This window comes from Camelus ferus, chromosome 9, assembly GCF_009834535.1.
Source record: "Camelus ferus isolate YT-003-E chromosome 9, BCGSAC_Cfer_1.0, whole genome shotgun sequence".
NCBI lineage: Eukaryota > Metazoa > Chordata > Mammalia > Artiodactyla > Camelidae > Camelus > Camelus ferus.
In genome coordinates, this window is record NC_045704.1 from 17145760 (window position 1) to 17167383 (window position 21624).

At 52.7% G+C, this 21624-nt stretch overlaps 2 protein-coding genes across 5 annotated transcripts; one reads left to right on the plus strand and one right to left on the minus strand.

The window, feature by feature from the left end:
- Positions 1 to 516: 516 nt before the first annotated feature.
- DEDD2 (death effector domain containing 2) lies at positions 517 to 14945 on the minus strand. 2 transcript variants are annotated; one of them, XM_006193821.3, is made up of 5 exons: positions 14806 to 14945; positions 13840 to 14208; positions 12170 to 12289; positions 9372 to 9512; positions 517 to 1714 (listed from the first exon to the last, which is right to left on the minus strand). In XM_006193821.3, exons 2-5 carry the CDS (start codon positions 14165 to 14167, stop codon positions 1323 to 1325), a joined length of 981 nt encoding a protein of 326 aa, XP_006193883.1. In that variant the 5' UTR covers positions 14168 to 14208; positions 14806 to 14945; the 3' UTR covers positions 517 to 1322. The 2 variants fall into 2 exon arrangements, with proteins under 2 accessions (XP_006193883.1, XP_014422423.1); XM_014566937.2 differs by having other exon boundaries at positions 1127 to 1714; positions 14768 to 14915.
- Positions 14946 to 16551: 1606 nt separating this feature from the next.
- Positions 16552 to 21362, plus strand: ZNF526 (zinc finger protein 526). Of its 3 annotated transcripts, none has more exons than XM_014566933.2 (3): positions 16563 to 16664; positions 18497 to 18597; positions 18688 to 21362. In XM_014566933.2, the coding sequence occupies exon 3, from the start codon at positions 18705 to 18707 to the stop codon at positions 20727 to 20729; it is 2025 nt and encodes a 674-aa protein (XP_014422419.2). In that variant the 5' UTR covers positions 16563 to 16664; positions 18497 to 18597; positions 18688 to 18704; the 3' UTR covers positions 20730 to 21362. The 3 variants fall into 3 exon arrangements, with proteins under 3 accessions (XP_006193882.2, XP_014422419.2, XP_032341837.1); XM_032485946.1 differs by having other exon boundaries at positions 16590 to 16664; positions 18497 to 18556; XM_006193820.3 differs by lacking the exon at positions 18497 to 18597 and having other exon boundaries at positions 16552 to 16664.
- Positions 21363 to 21624: the final 262 nt, after the last annotated feature.

Sequence of the window (21624 nt, forward strand, 5' to 3'; positions counted from 1 at the left end):
CCTTAAACAAGCTGTGGGGAAAGAGCAAGAAGCCACAACCTCAGCTGTAGCCACAGGGCAGCAGGAAGCATTCGGCCTCGGGAGGGACAAGAGTGCCAGATTTAAGACAAGGTGACTGCCTAAGTGTCAGGGGAGGGAAGCCATCTGGAGAGGGGTCCTAGGCAGAGAGCACTGCCTGCTGATCCATTTGGTTTCCAAACCTTTGTGTTCTATCAGCCTGAGAGAGAGCTGGCCCACCTTACTGAACTAGTTTAAAATACCAGCACTCCCAAGGACATACAGGAGCAAAGCATGTGCAAATGAAGGTGGGAGAGTTTATGACTCCAAGTCATTGTTTCCTCCTTAGACAGATGAGGAAACAGGCCAAGAGAAGGGAAAGGCTGTGGCAGTAGGCAGCAGATGATCCAGCATCCTGCCCACCTTCCAGCCCAATACTGGGCCAGAACTCCAGGATTGGTAGTGCTCTCATCAACTCCTCCCTCCAGCCCATAAAGAAAGAGTCCTAGGGAGCCCTGATGCCCACCTATGCCCCATCCAGGGCAGTTTTATTGGAGCCATTTGTAAAAGGCCTTTCCCATCAGCCCCATGCCTCTGCCTTCCCTTTCTAAGAAGAAAGTTGGTGTCTGGTCCTGGCCCCTGGGACACAGCTCATTTGGTCTGCTGCTGCCGCAACACATGTGTGACATTCTGGGTGCAGATCTGTGTACAAGTCTGTCCAGCCTCCAGGAGAAGGTGGAGAGCCAGGTCTGTGTGTGGAAGCTGGGCAGAGCCCTGGCTGGCTGTAGAGATGTGTGGGCAAGGTGAGCATGCCCCGGGTGCACCCCAGCTCCGTGCCCACTGCTGCGGCTGAAGCCCAGGGTTGGGGGCAGTATAATCAGAGATCCTGAGAGAAAAGCCCTTAGGCCAAAGTGGAGCGGGCCAGGGCAGGAGCCCAGGGGACGTTTCAGAGGGGGCCAGTGTGTGTGCACACACAGCCCTGGGTCAGGGAAACATGTGCAAGGGGCCTTTGGTGAATGTGTGGCTATGCTTCTCTTCCTTTTGGATCAGCATGCCTGAGCCCCCAGCTTCCTGAAGCTGAGGGAACACACCTGGGGGTGGGGGGGGAGAGTTGGGAAGGAAACTCAGCTGGAAGTGGTTTAGGCCTCAGCACCCACATCCTGTGGGAGGGCCTGTCAAGGGGCCAGGATGTCAAGGGGCCTGGCTGTCGCAGTCCTCAGAGCTGCTGGAGTGACAGTCATTTAGGGGTAGAGATGGTCATCATCCTCCAGAGGAGAAGGTAGCCCAGAAGCTAGGAGGTGGGGTCAGTCCTGCCAGATCCAGGATCAGGAGGCCTCAGTTGGGCGCCGTCCCCCCTCCTCCTCCATCAGCAGCAGGCGGCGCCGGCCAGCCTCGTAGTCGGCCTCGTCCACACTGACCAGCAGTCGGACAGCCTCCCGGCCCACGGCCTCACGCAGAGCCTCAGTCAGGAACACGCCCCGCAGGGCCTGCAGCAGGGCACCACTCAGGTAGTCACCCCAGAAGGCGTCCAGATAGGAGAGCTCCGAGAACTTGATGTCACAGACCACAGAGCCCAGGTCCCGTGAGCGCAGGACCGCAGTGGCCTGCCCAAACACGTCCAGCTGCCGTGCCAGTGCCTGGGGCCGCCGGGATGCCACACCCTGCTCCAAGGCTGGCCCATGTTCGCAGTACTCCGCTCGCACCCTCAGCCGGATGTCTGCAGAGAAGGACGGACTGGTCAGGGAGGGGCTGACACCCAAAACACTGCACAGGGGGAAGAGGGGGACTGGAGGAGGGAAAGGGGGACTGCCACCCTTCCTCCTTCCCTCAGGCCTCCTCCTGCTGCCCCCCACCGTGGGTTGTACTGCACCAGCCCCACATCCTTCCCCCTTCCGGTAACCACACCCAAGTACGGATGACACCCGCACTCGGTTTCCCTCCTGTGGTCTGGCCTGTTACCTCCTAACCTAGTGACCTTCTCTTCCCCTTACATGGCCCACTCCAGCCTCACCACTCCTTGCTGCTCGGTCCCCTCATCACCAGGCAGGTTCCACCCGGCCCTACCTACCCTTCAGCCAGGAATGTTCTGTCCCCAGTCTCCTCTCTCACTTCCTTCAGGTCTTTGCTCAAATGCCACCTTCCCAATGAGACTATCCCACCCAGTGCCCAGAATTTCCAGTTCCCCATACTTTGCTCCATTTCTTCCCAAGGACCTTATTACCTAATCTACTCTAAGCTTTCCTTTACTGTCAGGCTTATCATCTGTCTCCTCCCAGTGTGAGCTCCCTGAAGAAAGAAATTTTCGTCTGTTTTGTTCACTTGTATAGCCCCATGGTACAAAGGAGGTACTTGATAGACATTTGTGAAAGAACCAATGCATGAGAGATGGGACTTGCTTTTAGGTAACCAGCCTCACTCACCCATCTCCCACCCTCAAACAGTGACATTCATGTAGGGCCAACCACCTCCCCAGCCCCCCACCCATCAAGCAAGCACCAGGCCCAGGAGATTCAAGACTGGAACTGGGCTGGCTCTACCAGAAGCAGGAGCTCTCTTTCCACAGGGGCTGCCAAAAAGGTGGGCTGTAAGCCCAGAGCTGCTGGGGGCCATTTTGCCACCAGGAGGTGAGAGAATGAAACCTACACAAGGCTAAGGTTAGAGACAAAAAGACCCTTGAGTTCACTGCATATGCCTGAAGCAGCTGGATTTTCAGCTATAATCAACTTCCTTCTTGCTTAAGCCAGTCTGAGTTTCTGTCACAACCCTGCCCACATCCACCCAAATGAGGCGGCAGCTGTGTGCAGGGGATAGGACTTGGAACTTCCAAGGCATCCATGTAAATGTGACCTCAGGCATATTACCTCCCTGTGGGATTACTGAATTCCCACCTGTGAACCGGGCTAACAGAACCTCCTCTCCACTCACAACACAGGCTGTCCTGAGGATCAGCTATAAGCTAGAAATGACTATAAGCAGTAGATTGACATGAACTCATTTAATCCACAAACAACCCTGCGAGGCAGTCCCTATTATCACCCCAATTTAGAGATGAAAAAATGGAGGCAAAGAGAAGTGAAGTGATTTGCCTAAGTTCGCATGGCCAGGCAGTGGCAGTGTCTGCCAAAGGTCAGTGATTCTCCCATGACCCAGAGAGCAGCTTTAGGTCTATGGAGCCGATTCCAACCCAGGACCCTTCAGGCACTGGCTGTGTGACCTGGGACAAGCCACCGCTTCTCTGAGCCCAGGTTCCTGTCTAAACCAGGGGACAATCCCTACTGGGAACAGCTGTTCAGATGATTAAAGAGAGAACAATAGATAGAAAGGAACTGGCTAGCACTACAAATGGTGACCAATGGGTACTCCATGAACAGTAGCCAACAGCTCTGATGTGCCAAAAGCTTTACCCTTGGAGATTCAGCAGGATCAGCTCTATGGGGCTGGGGCCACATTCAACCCACTTGACAGATGAAGTAACTGAAGCTTTGGAAGGGGAAGTATCATGCCCTGGACTCCCTTCACCTTTCACAGACCGTGTCAGCAGCAGAGCAGAAAGTGTAAGGCAGGTCTCTGCTTCCCCAGGCGACTTCTCAGCATCGACCACTTCCTCCTCCCACCCCAAACCCCAAACCCTTCCTCTTTCTGCCTTTAGCAGAACCTCACCCTCTCTGCTTAACTCCCAGGGAAACCTGCCTGGCCTCGGCCCCAGGACTTCCCACAGCACTCAGGCCTGGCTCCCTCCATCCTAAGGACTATGTAAGACCTCTGGGTTCATATCCTTGACTCCTATGAGTGTCTAACCATATCCTCAACAGGCATGGGCCAGGGAGCAGGGGACTGGGAGAAGCAGCACCTGTCCAAGGCCACACGGGGCTGCTCAGTGGCAGAGGCACAGAGCCAGGTGGCGGAGTCCGACAGACCTTGAGGCGAGTCCCAGCTCTGCCACTCTCTAGCTGTGGGGCCTTGGGCATGTGACCTCACCTCTCTGAGCCTCAGTTTCCCCATCTGAAAAACATAAACAGACAAACAAGAGGTCCCTGCTGCACGATGGGGTCATGAGGATTAGACAACTTGTGAAGTACTTGACACAGGGTCTAGACACAGAAGGCACCCAGAAATAGGAACTGATTTCAACACTCACCACTCTACCCCCACGGCCCCTGCCTAGGCCTTGCCCTCTCTCATCTGGGTCCCGAGCCAACCTCCTCCCTCATCTCCTCCTTCAATCCCAGCTACATACCCTGCCCTCCGGCCACAAGGGAAATGCTCCCAGTATAAGCCTTACTTACTCACAAAACCACCTGTCCACCTCCTCTGCCCAGAATGCCCACTCACCCACCAAGGCCCAGCTCACGGCACTTCCAGCCCACCCAGGTGAGTCCCCTCCCAGACTGCCTTCCTCCTCAGCACAGACTGCTACCAGACCTGCAGTGGAGACTGTATATTCACCCGGAGCCCACCAGCCATGGTGGGGGTGGAAGGACAGGGCCAGGGTGGATTCATGCGTGTCCCATTCATTCTTCATTCACCCGATATTTACTAAGTGCCAGGAATGCTGGGGAGACATGAGCGCCCTGCTGCAAGCCGGACTGGGAGACATGTAAGCCCAGTCAAGGGAAACTTCGTGTGGGCCACACCCCACCCAGGTGCTTTCCCTATCTTAACCCCCGAGTCCTCACAGCACTTTCATTATTCCATTTACAGCTGAGGAAATGGTCCAACTCTGGTCTGGAACACAAAACAGCACGCAAAAGGGGAGGACAGGGAAGCACCACTTAGGAAAAGGGAAGATGTGCATTATCCAAGCCACTGCTCCATCCCTGGATCTGAATCACGGACATCATGCACCATCTCTCCTCACTATTCGCCAAAATAACTTAATGACAGGCAACACTTGTACAGTACTTACTGCACTACCTATGCACATTTCACATCTACTGACCTTTTTGATTATACCTGCAACCTTATGAGGCAGTGCTATTATCCCCTTTTTGCAGATGTGGAAACTAAGGCACAAGAGATGAGTTACCTGTCCACAGGCAGGAAATCACAGAGCTGGAATTCCAACTGAGATGCCTGGCCCCTGAGCCCAAGCTCTTAACTACCCTTATCCTGTTTGCTGCTTCTCATACAACCACACACAAAAGTCTGTAATTAGAAGACATCCCAAGGGTCAGGCGAGAAAATAATAAAGAGTGAATTGTAATTTAGATCTAAACGATCAGAGAGGATCTCTCCAGGAAATGACATTGGAAGCGAAGTGTGAAGGAGGACAAGTCAGTCAAGATAGGACAACAGTGAGAAGAGTAGCATTCCCAGAAGAGTGTGGAGTGTGTGCAAGTCCAGAGGCAGAAAATGAACTTGAGGTGTTCACAAGCTGGGGGCCAGACCATGGTGGAGAAGGGCACAAGGACACAACTGGAAGGGTGGGGTTGACCACACCCTGGCAGGCCAGAGCAGGGAGTCTGGGCCTTCCGAGCAGACCACACCTCTCTGCGCCTCAGTGGCCTCCTCCATAAAATAACCTCACCCCAATCAACTGCTCTCAGGCAGTCACTGTTAGGATTACACGGCTGGATGCAGGTAAAGGGCTGCGGCCAGTGCCTGGCCCGTAATGAGCCTCTGAGTGCAGCAGGAAGGAAGTGGCCTCATGACACCAAGACAACTCCAGTTGCTCTATAGAAGCAGCAGGGTGGTCAGCAACAGAGCCAGGGTAGCAGACAGGACAGGCTGAAGGCGGCTGGTTCAGGATGGAAGCAGTAGACATGGAGAGAAGTCAATGGACTGGCCCAGGCATGATAGTGAGGGTCGCAGTTCCCAGCACCCATATGACCTGGGCTGAGGCCCAGCCAAATGGATTCCTCCATCCAGGAACACCAAGCGTTTGTCAACAGTCCCTCTCCACTTGTGGGGAAATGTTCCTTGCCCCCATGGCAGAGGGTGGAGCCATGCCTTCCTAGAGAGCAGAGCTGCTCCTGTTTCCTGCACTCAGGTGGACCCCAGAACCCTCTTGTCCCTCTACCCCATGCCTCATCAGTCTCTTCTGGGACACAGCGGGCTGCAGAGGGAAATGGGAGGACACGCCTATGAGGGACAGACCCAGGTGAGCAGATGAGCAGCCTTATGTGCCAGACCTGGCGCTGGGAGTGGCTGGAGGTCAGGGATGAATCTCTCTCAGGTCTCCCCTCTGGGAGTTATTAGTAGGAAGGGCTGGGGATATAGAGGACCTGTGCTCCCATGCCAGGCAAAGAGAAAACAGCCAGCGAGCTCTAAAGGAAAGACTGCCACACCAGGCTGCATCACCTTCCTCTGGACAACAGCCAAACCCCTCCCCTGCTCCAGTCTCTTTCCCAAGGCCCAGCCAGAGTCATGATGTCAATGTAAAGTTTTCAACCTCTACTGAACTAAGGGATGGAGGCAAGGAGAAGAGGCTGCTGCTTCTGCCTGTTTACTGAAGGAAGAGCACAATACTACCTAGGAAGTTAGCTTGAAAAAAACAAAGTATCATACCAGAATCTGACCAAGCCTCTCCAGGCCCAACTACTGATTTTCAGGAAATACAGACGACAGGGGAACACGTTCAGTCAACCCTACCACAGAATGCATTCGGCAAAATCCGGTTTTTGGGAAATACTACAGGACAACTACTCTCAAAAAAAGAAGTGCAAAGGGAGTGGGGGAGAGAAATCAGAGGTTGTGGGGGAATCCTACAGGAGAGACTCAGAGAACCAATATTTATTACTTTAGAATGGGAAATTTAAGCACTGAGCAGAATGTTGAAAGTAAGAAGCTTTTCTTAATTTTTTGGGTGTAATTTTTTTTTTAAAGAATTCTTATCTTCTAAAGATACACAGTGAAAAATCTACAGATGAAATAATAGGACACCTGGAACTGACTCCAAAACATATGGCTGATGAAATGAGATCAGCCACAACTTTACAACCGTTGAAGTTGGGTGACAGGGAGCTAGGGATCATTATGGTAGTCTGTCTGCTTCTGTTTCTTCTCCATAGAAAACATCAAGGCGAAAAAAGCTCAGCCTGTCATCCAAATCCTCCAACTGATTTCCATCATTTAAAAAATCCAAAGCCCTGACCCGTGGCTCACAGGCTTTGCAGGATGGGCCCCTGGTCATCTCTCCTGGCCTCTCCTCCTGACAGCCTCCCCCAATGCCACCACTCCAGCCCTGCCAGCTTCCTTGCAATCCTATCACCAACAATTGGCATGTTCCCACTCAGGCCTTCATTCCTGCTGTCCCCTCTATCTGAACCACTCCTCCCCAGCCATCCACAGACTCCTCCCTCTCCTCCTCTCTTCTGAGAGGGCTTCCTAGACCAATCTGTCTTGAAAATACACCTGGAACTGCATTTTCCATCATTCTCTACCCCTCGTCCTGTCTCTTCACTGCTGACATTTGAAGTTTCTCTTTCTCTTAACTTTCTCCTCCAACACAAGCTCCCTGAGGACAAGGGCCTCCAATCCCTGCTGTGGGAGGTCAGCACTTAGTAAGCTCTATAAATATATATAGAATAACCAAGTGAACAAACCCGAGTTTCAGCCCAGTCCCGCCACTCTTCACAATGGGGGACATCATCCCTATCTCAAGGGTGGTCTTGAGAATCTAAGGTCAGGTGAGAAGCACACCCAGCACAGTGCTCAGTGGATGGCCCTGAGAGGGACATGGAAACTCAGAGGTCCTGTGTCTGAGCCCAGGATCCCCCATGGCCCCTTCTTCACACTCTTGGGTCCTCAGAGGAGTTTAGTCTGGTTCTATCCAGTGGTGGGCATCTGACTGGGGTCAACCCCCAGAACTGTTACAGGTGAGGAGGAGCAACAATGGCAGGCCCCTTCCTTACTCAGGTCTGGAAGGGCCTCCTTCCACCCCTGGGACTAAGCCATATCCACTTACAAGGGGAAAAGCAGGGCTCTACTGGGGAGAGCCTCACTCTAGCCCCACCCTGCCTAGTGAGTCAGCAGTCAGACCTGCTCACCCATCCTGCATCAAGAGCCAGCCACACCCAGGTTAACAACCTCCCCACCCTCCAAGAAGAGACCTAAAGCTTCCACTAGCAAGACCTCTCTCCAGCCTCAGCTTGGTCTGCTCCCCAGGGAAGGACTGACTCCCTGAGCCACCTAGCCAGTGGGCGGCTCTGTTAATTATAGTCTGACTCGGGGGAGAATCATGACCAGACAGCCACCCCCTCAAGTAGGGGCTGTCTGAGCACACAGGCTGGCTCTATTGGTCTGTTCCTCCTGACAGCACCCAGCACAGGTATCTGCATCCTCATCTATGGAGTGGATGTGAGGATCAGAGCCTGGGGATGGGGGCATAATGGGCACTGGGAAGGGGCAGGCATGCTCGCTTTGTGGGCTGAAGGCTCTGTAGATGGTAGAGGAAGCACCCCTAGGCTGAGGTCTCCTGGGGAGCAGAGCTGCCGCTGCTGCCGCCGCCGCCATGTCCATCTTCCCATCTGTAATTCTACCCCCACCCCACCCCAGCCTGAGCATCTCACCAGTTGATAGTTTCTGTGAAACTGCGGCTTGCCTATCTCAGAGAAGAGGGTACCAGAGGGGTGTGGGGAGGTGTATGTGTATGACAGAGCCCACCTATGCCTGTGTCCTCCCCTCAGGACCACGGGGAATTTCTCAAAGGCAAGGTCTGCATGAGTCTGCACTGCAGAGTCCCCCAGCCTGCCCAAATCAACTTATCTGCAGGTCAAGTCACCTATATCCAAAATGTTTCCTTATTCCCTTAGTCCACCTCCTTCTTACCCTCTCTCCAATGCCACTACCCCAGGCCAGACCTCTGCTTCCTCTTTGTTGGACTTAGCAGCCTCTTCACTCATTTCCCTGCTTCCAATTTGTTGAATTTCCTTCAAGTGCACCTGTTCTACATGCCTGGCACCATTCTAAGCACTCTGCAAACTGTAACTCATTTATTAACTGATTTACGAGATGGAGTCAGAGATCCCTTAAAAACAGGTGTCAGATCACCTCACTCCCCTGCCTGAAACCCTTGCACAGTAATTGACATACAGAATAAAATCCAACTCCTATCTGCTCCAAGGCATGCCATGCCCAGCTGCTCAGCCCTTGACTGGTTCTTCTACCCATAAATGAAACTGAGGGCAGGGGGTTGTCAAGAAAGGCTTCCTGGAGGATGTGGCACACAACATAATACTTCAACTACAGGCAGGATGTGAACAAAATGACAATAGAAAGAACACGGATTCCACTGTGCTTAACAGATACACAGAGTCACTGCCCACCCATTAGGTGTCACACCCCAGACAGGGGCCTGGTTCTCCCACCCTCTGGCTCTACAGCCTGCCATGGGCATTGCCCATGCATTTCCCAGGGCACACAGAGACACCTACCACAAGTCACTTTGCCTTCTGAGGTGGGCCTGGCTGACTCCTGCTGCTGCTGGGGGTTGACTGGACCCCCTCTCCGCCGCCGTCTGGCACCACTACTGGGACGGCCTCGACTCCGCCGCTGCCGCTTAGTTGGGGGAGAACCTGAGGAGAAAAAGGTGGGATGGGTTGAGGACCAGGATGACAGGTGGAGCACCAACATGGATGCCCAAGGAAGAGCTCAAGGCTGGACTCCATGCTGTGAGACCGTGGGTGAGCCTCTATGCTTCCTGGGCCTTGATCGCCCTGTCCATAAGATGAGAAGTAAGTACATCCACCTAGTAGCATCATTTAGAAGCGCAGATGAGCACAACCCCCGACCTGGCAGTCCCTCTCCCAGGTGTGACCCTAGAGAAACCCTGAACACTCATACCAGGAAACAGGCAGGACAACAGTCACTGGAGCGTCCTTTATAGTTTATAACCATGTAAACTCAAAAACAAAGTAAATGTCTGACAAAAAGGATACACAGTAATTTCTAGGATAGATTGCTTAGTGAAATAAAGCAAGGTGCAAAGCAAGTACCTACTGTTTGCTATGTTTTGTATTAAAAAAGGAGGGGAAACAAAAATATACACATATTTGCTTTTTGTGCAAGATGAAACACAGTAAGGATTTATTAGAAATGAACGAAACTGATTACCTATTGTAGGGGAGGGAGACAAAACTGGAAATGATACTTTTAAGAAAATCTTTTTTACATACTTTAGTTTTGATTTCAGGATCATGTAACTGTTTTGCATACTCAGAACACGACACAAAAAAACCGTAAAATTGAACACAAATAGAAACAAATTAATCTGTTTATATAATTGGTAACGAGGAGAAAAGAAAAGATTTCAAGTAACTAGGAAAAACATTCTGATGGTAAATTCTCAAAAGGATATACTCTGAATTAGAACCACCAAAGAACCTTATGTTTCATTCAGTAGATACAGTCAGCAGTGGTACCGACATTGTAATTTTGAAGCTGTTTTATTACTTTTGTGAAATAAAACAAGTAAGTCCATATCCCAATGTCAAGAACTAAGATTTTCAGTGTAAGACTAAAAAAAGTCTCTGTAAAATTAATTTTGAATTGCAAATACTAATATGAACTTTTTTTAAAAAGCAGTTTCTACCTCTGCTCACTAAAAGCATCTAGAAACAATGTGCATGCTCAGCACCTAGATCTCAGTCTCCAAATACCACTGGTTCTAAAAGAAACCAGGCTTCTGGAAACAGTTGATTCCAGGGCTGGGGAAGGGACAGGACATTTTGTACTCCTACAAAGCAGGAAGCACCCAAAGAATGATGGAGACACATCAAAAAGACAGAGAAGCTAACCAACTTGAGTATCAGAAAGAATGATTAATTGATTATAACACAGTAAATAAAAAAGAATACATGAGTCCACAGTGATACCCCTCTCTCCACTAAATAAAAAGAGAGAGGGAGGGAAGGAGAGAGAGAGAAGAGTAAAACTCCTCTTGAAAGAATGCCAACTAACAGACATAGAAAAAAATTAGAAAAAAATGAATTAGAAAAATCACCATTTTGCAAATACCAATGTAATAACTGGTTCAGGCAGGATCACCAATGGATGCTAAACCCACTGGGAATGCTGCTGGGGAACAGAACGTGCCAACATGTCATCCTATAGATCATTTACTAACTGCAGAGGGGAAACTGGCTCTATACAAAGGTTAAATATGGCAGACACCACCATAACCAAGTGACCAAACTTGCTCACAACAGGAAAATCATTCCTTACGTGCCTCCTGACGTGCTCCAATGTGAAGCCCATGGCATCAACCAAGGAGCACACCTGCCAAAAACATGTAACCTGAATCTAACCAACTCTTCAAACCCAATTGATTCAAAACATACGGGACAGGAGGAGAAGTTAAATGACACCATCAGGAAATTTTCAGACATATCTGGAAATAATCAGGACGTTGTACAAAACAAGTGGCCTGGTAGGATCAACAGATCAATGTCATGGGGAAAAAAAGAAAAAGGTACTGGAGGTGGGGGAGTCAGTTCTATGATAAGAGGTTAAGGAGACTACTAACTGAATGCACAGCAATACAACTATGAGTGGATCCTGAAAGAGCAGACAATTTCGAGGAGATCTGAAAATGGACCATTAAGATATCAAAGAATTAGCATTTATATCCTTTCTTAGGTATGACAATGGTCTTGAAGTAAATTCAGACAATCTCCTTATTCTCAGGAGATGCTTGGTAATTTAGGGGTAAAGTGTTCTGATGCCTGTAATTTACTTTCAAACAGTTCAACAAAAAACCCAGAATTACACAGATACACATAAAGCAAAACTATCAAAATGTTAACATGACTGAATTTGATGGAAGATACGAGCATATTCACTATTCTAATATTTCAACTTCTCTCTATGTTTGAAATTATATTTGAATGATTAAAAAACTAGGGGAGAGGAGACTGGATAAATTAATTGGCATGGCAATTAGACGAAACTAATTAGAGGTACTGAACGTGAATAAATCTCAGAAACATGTCCGACAAAGCCACGTGAAGAATGATACCCATTATATAACGCCATTTAGATGAAATATAAAACGGTGAGAAACAAGTCTATATGTCGTTTCTGGACACGTGCTTTTGCAGGAATAATAAACACACACACACACACAAAACAAAACTGAGACAAAATCCCCCAACAGGCCCCTTCCTTGATGGGCCAGGATGGGGTTCAGAGGAAGAGAGGGACACTGCTGTCATGTGTACAGGGCTGGGCTCACCTGTCTCCCACTGACCCTGCCGGGCATTTGAAGAACTGCTTGATCGCCGACGGCGGCGGCAGCTGCCCTCCGTCCTCTTTGAAGAGCTGGATGTGCCATAGTTGTAGCGTTCTGGAGACACTGGGGGAAAGAAAGCAAAGAAGTATTCACAGCCTCCAGGCTCTAATTCCCACCCTCTGAGAGGAGCACCTGCCCCCACAGGGTACCTGAGTTCCCTAGAAGTCAAAGCCCAGACACCCACTCCCTCTTAAACACCTCACGCCCAGTAGCTGCTCAGTACTTCCCAGGATAAGACTCATCACCTCCTGGGGCCACCCAATCCATGTCTACAGCAGCTCAAACTGTCAGGGTTACATTGTAAGCTGAGTTAATGTCAGGATCCCTGCAATGCTGCCCACTGCCCTCCGGTCAACTGTCCTTGGCTCTCCCTGAGACCCCAACGAGTAAGTAGGCCTCTGCAGGCTCCCCAAATCTCCTTCAGAGCCTGACCTCCAGACTATTTTTCCAAAAATTTTGTCAGTTCTGCCCTAGGACTGCCCTCCTCCTGTTATCCAAACCCCATGCGCTTACCCTCTGCAGGTAAGCTCACAAACCTTTTCACCCAACCAGCCACAGCACTTCCAGTAACCCAGCCAAGGGCTCAATAGCTTAAGGCCTGTGCACACATGGGGCTCCTGTGTCTTAAACCCTCCCAGCTCCTCACCTCAGGACTGCTGTCCTCTAGGAGTACTTCCCTCACAAGGATTAAGGGCATCAATTCTGGACACAAACCAGCAAGGTGTGAATCCTAGCTACCACTTTCTAGCTGTATTATCTGTAAGCCCCTGTGTGACAGGGCTTCTCACCTACCTCTTTGCACTTATTTCGATCTCTGCTCCTGCCACACTTGTCTCTGATACTGCCAAACTCCTTCCTGCCTCTGGGTTTGAAAGCTTGCCCTTCCCTCTGCCTGGAATTTTCTCCTCTGAGATCTATGCACTGCAGAGGCAGTGCAGTCTCAGTTCAAATGTCACCTTCTTGGAAAGGTCTTAACTGGTTATCAAGTCTTAAGGCGGCCTCCCTTCACTCTGAAGCACTCCACTCCCTACTCTCTCTGACTTTGCTCCATGACTTTATTTCAGTTTTTCTATAACCACACCTAAAAGCAAATCTTTCACCTGTCTCGATGTCTGATTCCCCCACTAAATGTAAGCCTCACAGAAAAAACTTTGTCAGTCCAGTCCCTTTGTATCTCCTTTTCCCTGTTCCCCATTCCTCTACACATAGGATTCAGTCCTTATATGCAGGCAAGCTGCTTAACTTCTCTGAACCTGCTGTGTTTCCTTGTACAGTGGGGACAATGACTGGACTTCCTCTTAGGATTACCAAGAGAATATAAGGTGACAGTATATATGAAGAAGGACTCAACACTGTGCCCGGCATGAAATAAGCCCTCCATAAAGAGTAGCCACAAACATCACTATTCATGTGGCCAAACTCCCCAAGCTCACCCCTCCCAATGCCATGTCACCTCCCTCTTATGTTTCTCATTGATACCCTAATGGGAGAGAAGAGTGAGATGGGACATACACAGTCTGATAATGGCACTCTCCATAGAGGCACCATGCGGGACCAGTGAAAGTAAGGCCCTCTCCCCACCAAAAGTCTTGCACCCTCCCATTCAACCATACCTGGCCGACGCCGCTTACGCGCCAGGTGTGGCAGCAAGTCATGACGAGCCAGCACTCGCAGGAGTTGCCCCAGCAGTCGCAGGTTGCTCTCGTCGCACTGCCCGCGGCGCTCCAGCTCCATCAGCAGCTCCAGGCCGCTGCGGGCACGCGCCAGGCCGCCGGCGGCGCCGGGGACCTCGTCCAGCAGGAAGGCCAGCAGCTCCAGCTCGCACTCGGTCAGCTGCCCGCCCACCACCTCGAACATACGGTGAAGCGACAGCATTCCATAGTAGTCCAAGCACTCATCCTCCTCCCAGCTCGGGGCTGGGGTCGGCCCGGACAGCGCCATATCCAGGGGAGGGGCGTGCGGAACAAAATCAGAACCAGGGCCTAGAACCCACACAGCAGGGAGGAGGCATTGGTCAGTGACACCGGGGCCCAAACCTCATCCCCGCCAGTGAGTCTCTTCTGCCGCGTCCCGCGGTGCAGGGCCAACCTCACGTTCCAGCCGCTTTAGCCCCCCCTTTCTCCCACAAACAAATGGTATCGCCCAAGGTCCCCTAGTAACAGGTCGAGACGCCCGACCCCGCTCCGGCTGCCCGAGTCCGAACGCCCCTCCCCAGGTGGTATGTTCCGAACAACCTTCCGGATCCGACGAATTAATTCGGTACGAAACAGCCTAGGGGCCCAACGCGGGGCACCCCCGCAACTGCCCTTTGGTTCTGGGTAGCGCTGTCCGAACATGCCCCTGGGCTCCGTCCAGTGGTACTGTCAGATCAGCCTCACTGCTCCACCCAAGGGATGTGGTCCGAAAGTGACCCTCTGCCCCTACAGTGGGACCGACCAAAGCAGCCCTCTGCTCCACACAGGTGGTGCTGTCCAAACCCGAGCCCCGAGCCCTGTGAGGGAGGTACCGCCCTTTCCCCAGCACCTAGGTGGTCCAGTTTACCTGCCGCCAATCACCCTTAAGCCTCTCTAGATCCTCACCGAATTCCGGCGTCTAACGACTCCTGGGCGACGGCCGCAGGCACTTGTTTTGAATCTTTCTGGCACCTTCTCTATTATTACGCCTGCGTCACCTCGCCCCTCCTCCTTCCCCCTACTCGCGCAGGTGCGACCTCGCCACGCCCCTTAAGCGCAAGCGCAGAGTGAGGCTCCCAAGCCCCTCCTTCCGGGCCCGCCCCCAACCGTAGCGTCTGGCTGGCCTGTGCTGAGCCTGCGCTGAGCCTGCGCAGAGCCTGCGCAGAGCGAGAGCGGATCCTCGTCTGGGCTGGATATTGTACCACTTTGCGAGATTGCTTCTGTCCACAGACTTCTTGTTGCCCCATGTCACGATCTGTTGAAACTACTCATGTCATGGACTACAGTCCCCTCCCAGTCACGACCTAGACTCCCACATTACCACTGTTCCCACTTGCCTACGGCAAAGGACCACAATCATGACTTTCCTGGCTCCCAGAAGCGCCCTGGCCCCTTATGATCGGGATTTGGACTCTACTCCAGTAGACTGCCCTTTTATTCCTATTGGCTACATCCCAGCTGTGCCATTTCATGATCCTGACTGGAATACCGCCATATCCAGCAGAAATCCTCCATCTATAAATTCCTTCCCCTATCAAGACCAGGATTCCCCCATTTCATATTATGAACTAATATATGCTTCTTGATTGCAGTAGACCCCTCCATCTCGACTGTGCACCCCCTGATGGCGTCCATCACGACTCCCCCATTACAGTGAGACAACCCCCCAGGAACTCCAACGCCCTCGCCTCCATAACCTCTTCCAGTCGCTGCCCTCCAAGGTCACAGGGACTCCCAATACCCTCTTTCTAATCTGCAACTACGAGTTTCTCTCTGGTAAGAGTGGGTCTCTCTCAAGAGAGTTGGCGTGGAGGGTGCATGTCCGAGCGTCCCCCACCCTCCTCCTACCCCGTGGCGGGGGCCCTGGGCGTGGCGGCTAGCCCTCCTCCGACTTAGGTGACTCAAGGTCAGAGCCTGCACGTGCCTTGAGACAGGTTCCCATGGACCCGTTCCCACCCTCAGAATTACCCCTTGGGAGGTTGGCACTGACTCAACACTAGCTCTGCTTGGGCTGCAGCAGTGACCTCGAAAGAGTCCTTTCCTCTCTCCCTGATGGCAATTGTCACCTACTGAAACCCAGTCCTGGGCCGGAAACACAGCAGGTGGCCAATAAATGAATATCATTAAGTCAACTGAAGAGTGGGAGGGAAGGGAAAGCAATTTTACAAACTGTTAAGGACTATGTCCATATTAGATGGGTTATGGTGAGCATCCACGGTGTAACAGGCTTTGTGCTAAGTGCTTTTATGTGTTTGATTTCATCCAATCCCTTCAACAGCCTTTGAGGTGGATGTGATTCAAGCCCATGTTACATAGGAGTAAAAGTGAAGCCCAGAGAGGGGAAGCACCCAAGTGTGTTTGACTCCAGGCTGTGCTCTCGGAGATGCTCAGTCTCTTCAGTTATGAAATGACACCTCTGTCAAGGTCTCCCGTCACCTGGGCCACTCCATGGCCCCTCGCTTTCCAATGATGCTCTGCACTTGCAGACTTTCGGCAGAGCAGCCCGAGAGAACTGCGCAGGCGCTTCTCCGAGCCCCGAGCCCCGCCCACAGGGCACGATTGCGTGCGTGGAGAAACTCGCCGAGCCCCGCCTGAGCGTCCACACGCAGGCGCAAGAGCGCGTGCCCTCTGCTTTCGGCTCTGATTGGCCGTCACGGGTAAGGGCACCGCCCAATGGGAGGAGTGGATAGTGAGGGGTCCCGCACGCCTGGAGCAAGAGGGTCTGTGTCAGGAGCGGCGGGGGCTGCAGGAGACGAGAGAGACGGGTGAGGGCGCCGCGGGGCTGGCCGGTGAAGAGAGTGCTGGGCGTATGGAGAGGGCGGAATGAGAAGGAAGGGGACATCGGGGGTCGAGGAGCTTTGGGGCCTGCGCGAGGGAGGGAGCGGCGCGGAGTGGAAGGGGAACGCTCCTTCCTATGTGCCCTGGAGCGTTGATTGAGCCCCTGTGGTGTGCAGGAGCCTACGCTTGAGCTCCTTGGCCCTCCACCTCTTTCAGAGAGCTTTCAGGCTGAGGAGTTGTTGATGAGTCTGGTCAGAGAAAAGGGATGTGTCTCGGGAAAGCTGAACTTCCAGGCCCCTGGTGGGCTCTTTCCTGGAAGGACTTATTAATCTACTGTATAAGAAAAACCCACCCAAGCAGTTCATAATCCAAGATTGGGAAGGGGGGAATGTAGACTAGGAAAGTCCAAATTTCAGGTCTCTCAGGCCACCTTCTAGACATTCACTGGGTATCTACTATGTATAAGTCATGCACCAGGCACTGGGCCTCTCAGGAAGGGAATTCTCTGGAGTGGGGCTGTACACAATGAAAAGTTGAACTCTCAGGCCCCTGATTGACTGCTTCCAAGAAGGTCCGTTGTTGAATGGTGGTTGTGTGCCAGGGCCCTGGCAACTAAAAAATTAGTGAGGGAGTTGGAAAGTTTAGCTCTTGGGCTTTTAGGGAATCGTTTACTCAAGGAGCAGTTATTAGACACCAGCTGATAACAGGACCCCTTGCTGGGCCTTGTTACTGTGGGAATTCACAGTCTAATAGGAGGGCTGCTCTGGTGGGAGAAGTGATAAGGGACAGTTAAACTCTGGGGGCCACACTTCCTGGAGGGAGCATTATTCATTCACTATCTACTGAGTGCCATTTGTGGTGAACAGACTAAAATCCCTGCCCTCTGGGACCTTAACACAAGCAACTTTTGTGTGCAGGGCTGTAAGCTGAACTCCACCTGCCCTCTAACACTAACAGATGAGTTGAAGAGATGGAGATGGTAGAGGTTTTATTTGGAAAGTTACTTCTAGGCCTGAATGGGGGACATTTGCTGTAGGGACTCTGAGCCTCTGCTATGTGAAGGGGCCTGGGGTGGGTTGAGCTCACACATGTAGAGGGGGAGATGGGGCACACAGAGGAAGTTCAAAGGTTAAAATCCTTCTCCTTGGTCAGTGGTTTTATTGCTGACAACAGCCCCTACAACAAATCAGACCTGCCCTGCCTGCAGGCTGAATCTGGTGGGGAGCACAGAGACTCTATCCCATGTTCATGATATTTGCTATGATAGAGGTGGCACAGGATACCATAGGAACCCCAAGGAGGAGGGAGTGATCACCACCCTGTGGGTGTAATTATGTTATTTTAAAAGGTTTCACAAAGGAAATACTGGATAGGAGTTTGCTAGACCAGAAGAGGGAACTTTCTTGGCAGATGGAATCACAGCATCAAAGCCTTGGGGTCCAAAGGCAACATTTCTGCAGAATTAGAAGTAATGATTCTACCTAATGTTTATCAGGTACCAGGGACTTTGCAGTTATTACTACTTTTAGCTCCCTTTCACAGATGAGAAAACAGTCTCAGAGAGGTGAAGTAAATGGTGGAACTCAAAGTCAAGCGAAGGGCAGTCTGGTTCCAGAGCCTGTGCTCTGAAACACTTTGTTTTGCTGCATCTCTTTGTATATGTTGATGAAGGAAAGCTGCTGCACGGAGAGGAAACTGCACAGGCAAAGGCCAAGAGGCCCACAAAGACACATTATGTTCTTGGAAAGGGTGTACCTGGCCCTCTGGGTAAGGAAGGTGGCATCAGAGGCCAGACTGAGGAGGACTGTCTCTCCTGCAGATGCCTGGCCACCATGGGATGCAGGTCAACTACAGAGTCACAGGCTCATTGAAGACCGAGGTATAAACACTGGCTCCAGACTTTCTGGTTGGTAGAGGCTGGTGAGTGACTTGATGGGCAAGAGGACTCCTGAGACATCCCCTCTCCCCTTGAGTTCCTAGTGTCTCACTAGGTCTCCCTTCTTTCTCCAGGCACTGCCTTCCACACAATGGCAGAAGTGGTGGCTGAGGTGGCTGAGGTGGCTGAGATGCCAACACAGATGACACCAGGGGCAATGGAGATGTCAACACCGATGTTAGGGGAGAAGACAGAGATGTCAACAGAGGTGACCGAGATGACACCTGGAGAGGCCCTTGCCTCATCCCTCTTCTTCCAGTTCATGTGCTCTGAGTGTGGCAGCCTCTACAACACACTGGAGGAAGTCCTCTCACACCAGGAGCAGCATGTGCCCACTGTCACAGAGGAGGAGGAGGCGCTGACCACCCTGGACACTGGCCTGGAGCCAGAGCTAGTGCCAGGCACTGAGGATGGGCCTTTCCAGTGCGGTGAGTGCAGCCAGCTCATCCTCTCCCCCAGTGAACTCCTGGCCCACCAGGACGCCCACCTCCGGGAGTCTGCAAGCCAGATCCAGTACCAGTGTGGAGACTGCCAGGAGCTGTTCCCCTCACCTGAGCTGTGGGTGGCTCATCGCAAGGCCCAGCACCTTTCTGCTACAGCAGTTAAACCTCCAGTGCCACCTCCTCTGCCTCCCCTGACACCACCACCTCCACCCCCTGCTCCACCCGAAATCAAGATGGAGCCCTATGAGTGTCCCGAGTGCTCTACCCTCTGTACCACCCCTGAGGAGTTCTTGGAGCATCAAGGCACCCACTTTGACTCCCTAGAGAAAGAAGAGCGCAACGGGCTAGAGGAGGAGGAGGAGGAAGATGAGGATGAAGAAGATGAGGATGAAGAGACAGAAGATGAGGAAGAGGCAGCAGCAGAGGTTGGTGATGATGCTGTGGGAAGTGAGAAGTCCACAGCCAGCCAGGTCCAGGCTTGTGGGGATTGTCCACAACACTGGACTTCACCAGCAGCACGCAGGCGACACCAGCGGGCATCCCATGGCCCAGCATCGGTGGCTCACCCCTTCCACTGCAGCCAGTGCCAGCGCAGCTTCAGCTCAGCAAACCGGCTGCTGGCTCACGGGCGGGCCCATGTCGGTGGCACACATGAATGTACAGCCTGTTCCAAGGTCTTCAAGAAAGCAGCCTCACTGGAGCAGCACCTGCGGCTGCACCGCGGCGAAGCCCGCTACCTCTGTGTTGACTGTGGCCGTGGCTTCGGCACAGAACTCACATTGGTGGCCCACCGGCGGGCCCACACCGCCAACCCATTGCATCGCTGCCGCTGTGGCAAAACTTTCAGCAACATGACCAAGTTCCTTTATCACCGGCGTACTCATGCTGGCAAGAGTGGGGCACCCCCCACAGCGGTGGTGGCAGCCTCCCCGGCTCCAGCAGAGCCCACGCCCCCACCACCACCCCCAACCCCACCTGCCCAGCTGCCCTGCCCACAGTGCTCCAAGTCATTTGCCTCAGCCTCCCGGCTCTCCCGTCACCGGCGCGCAGTCCACGGGCCTCCTGAGCGGCGGCACCGCTGTGGTGTTTGCGGCAAGGGCTTCAAGAAGCTAGTCCACGTGCGTAACCACCTGCGGACGCACACAGGCGAGAGGCCCTTCCAGTGCCACTCCTGTGGCAAGACTTTTGCTTCTCTGGCCAACCTCAGCCGGCACCAACTGACCCACACGGGCGTGCGTCCTTACCAATGCCTGGACTGCGGCAAGCGCTTTACACAAAGCTCTAACCTGCAGCAGCACCGGAGGCTGCACCTGCGGCCAGTCGCCTTTGCCCGTGCACCCCGCCTCCCCATCACTGGTCTCTACAACAAGAGCCCCTACTACTGCGGGACCTGCGGCCGCTGGTTCCGTGCCATGGCGGGCCTGCGACTGCATCAGCGGGTCCATGCCCAAGCACGGACAGTGACGCTGCAGCCTCCCAGATCACCTCCTACCGCCCAGCCCCCGCCCCCCGAGCCTCAGCAGACGATCATGTGCACAGAGCTCGGAGAGACCATTGCCATCATTGAGACGTCCCAGCCACTGGCACTTGTGGACACACTGCAGCTGTGCCAGGCGGCACTGGGGGCTAGTGAAGCAAGCGGACTGTTGCAATTGGACACGGCCTTTGTGTGACAGAGCTGAAGAGCAACAGTAAAAGAGTTTGGTTGCAAAAGCAAGTGTGGGCACTCCTGGGGAGAAAGGGGACCACCCTCTGGCAAGCCCCTCTGGTGCCCATCAGGTGCCAGCATCCGCCCTGGCCTCTTACTCCCTGACTCCTCAGAACGACCCCATCAGTTGTCATCTTCCTCTGCCTGAGGGGACATTGGAGCTCTGAGACATGATATGATCTATCCCAGGTCACCCCACTGCATTGCAAATCGGGGTTCTCCGAGGCTCTTTGCTCTGCATCACCCTGGTGCCCAGCAACATCAGGTAACCTTTCCTGAGCCCCAACCATGTGCCAGGTCTATGCTGGGTACTGTCACATACCTCTGCGGGTCCTCTGCTTATCCCCCCAGCCCTAGCCTTCCCTGGACTCAGGGCTCCAAGGACTTGGCTCTGCCTGATGGAAGAAGGCACTTGACTTCTCTGGGCTTCCTGAATCTCACTTTTGACAGCATGGAGGGAAATCTGTAGGTACCCTGGTACTCAACTGCAGACTGGGTGATACTGGAGACCCAGGAATGAGTCAGACATGGGCTCCCCCAAGAGCCACCCAGTGTGGTCAGAGGAGCATACACAAGTACAGATGGCCTTGCTCTTTGAGTGTCTTGTTGATTTATTCAGCCTGGGTGTCCTAAGGCCACCTTCCCATGTGCTGGGTAACACTGCGGGCCAGAGGTGAATCAGGCCTCTGCCCTCCCCCTGGTCAGGGCAGACAGATCTCAGCCCCAAAGATCCTCAGGGCTGCATTGGGGATGTCCAGGGACAGTAGGATCCCACAGCAGAGACCAAACCTCTGTGGTAGATCAGGAGTCAGACTTCCTAGAGGCGGTAATCCTTGAAGAAAAAGTAGAAATCTGCTAGT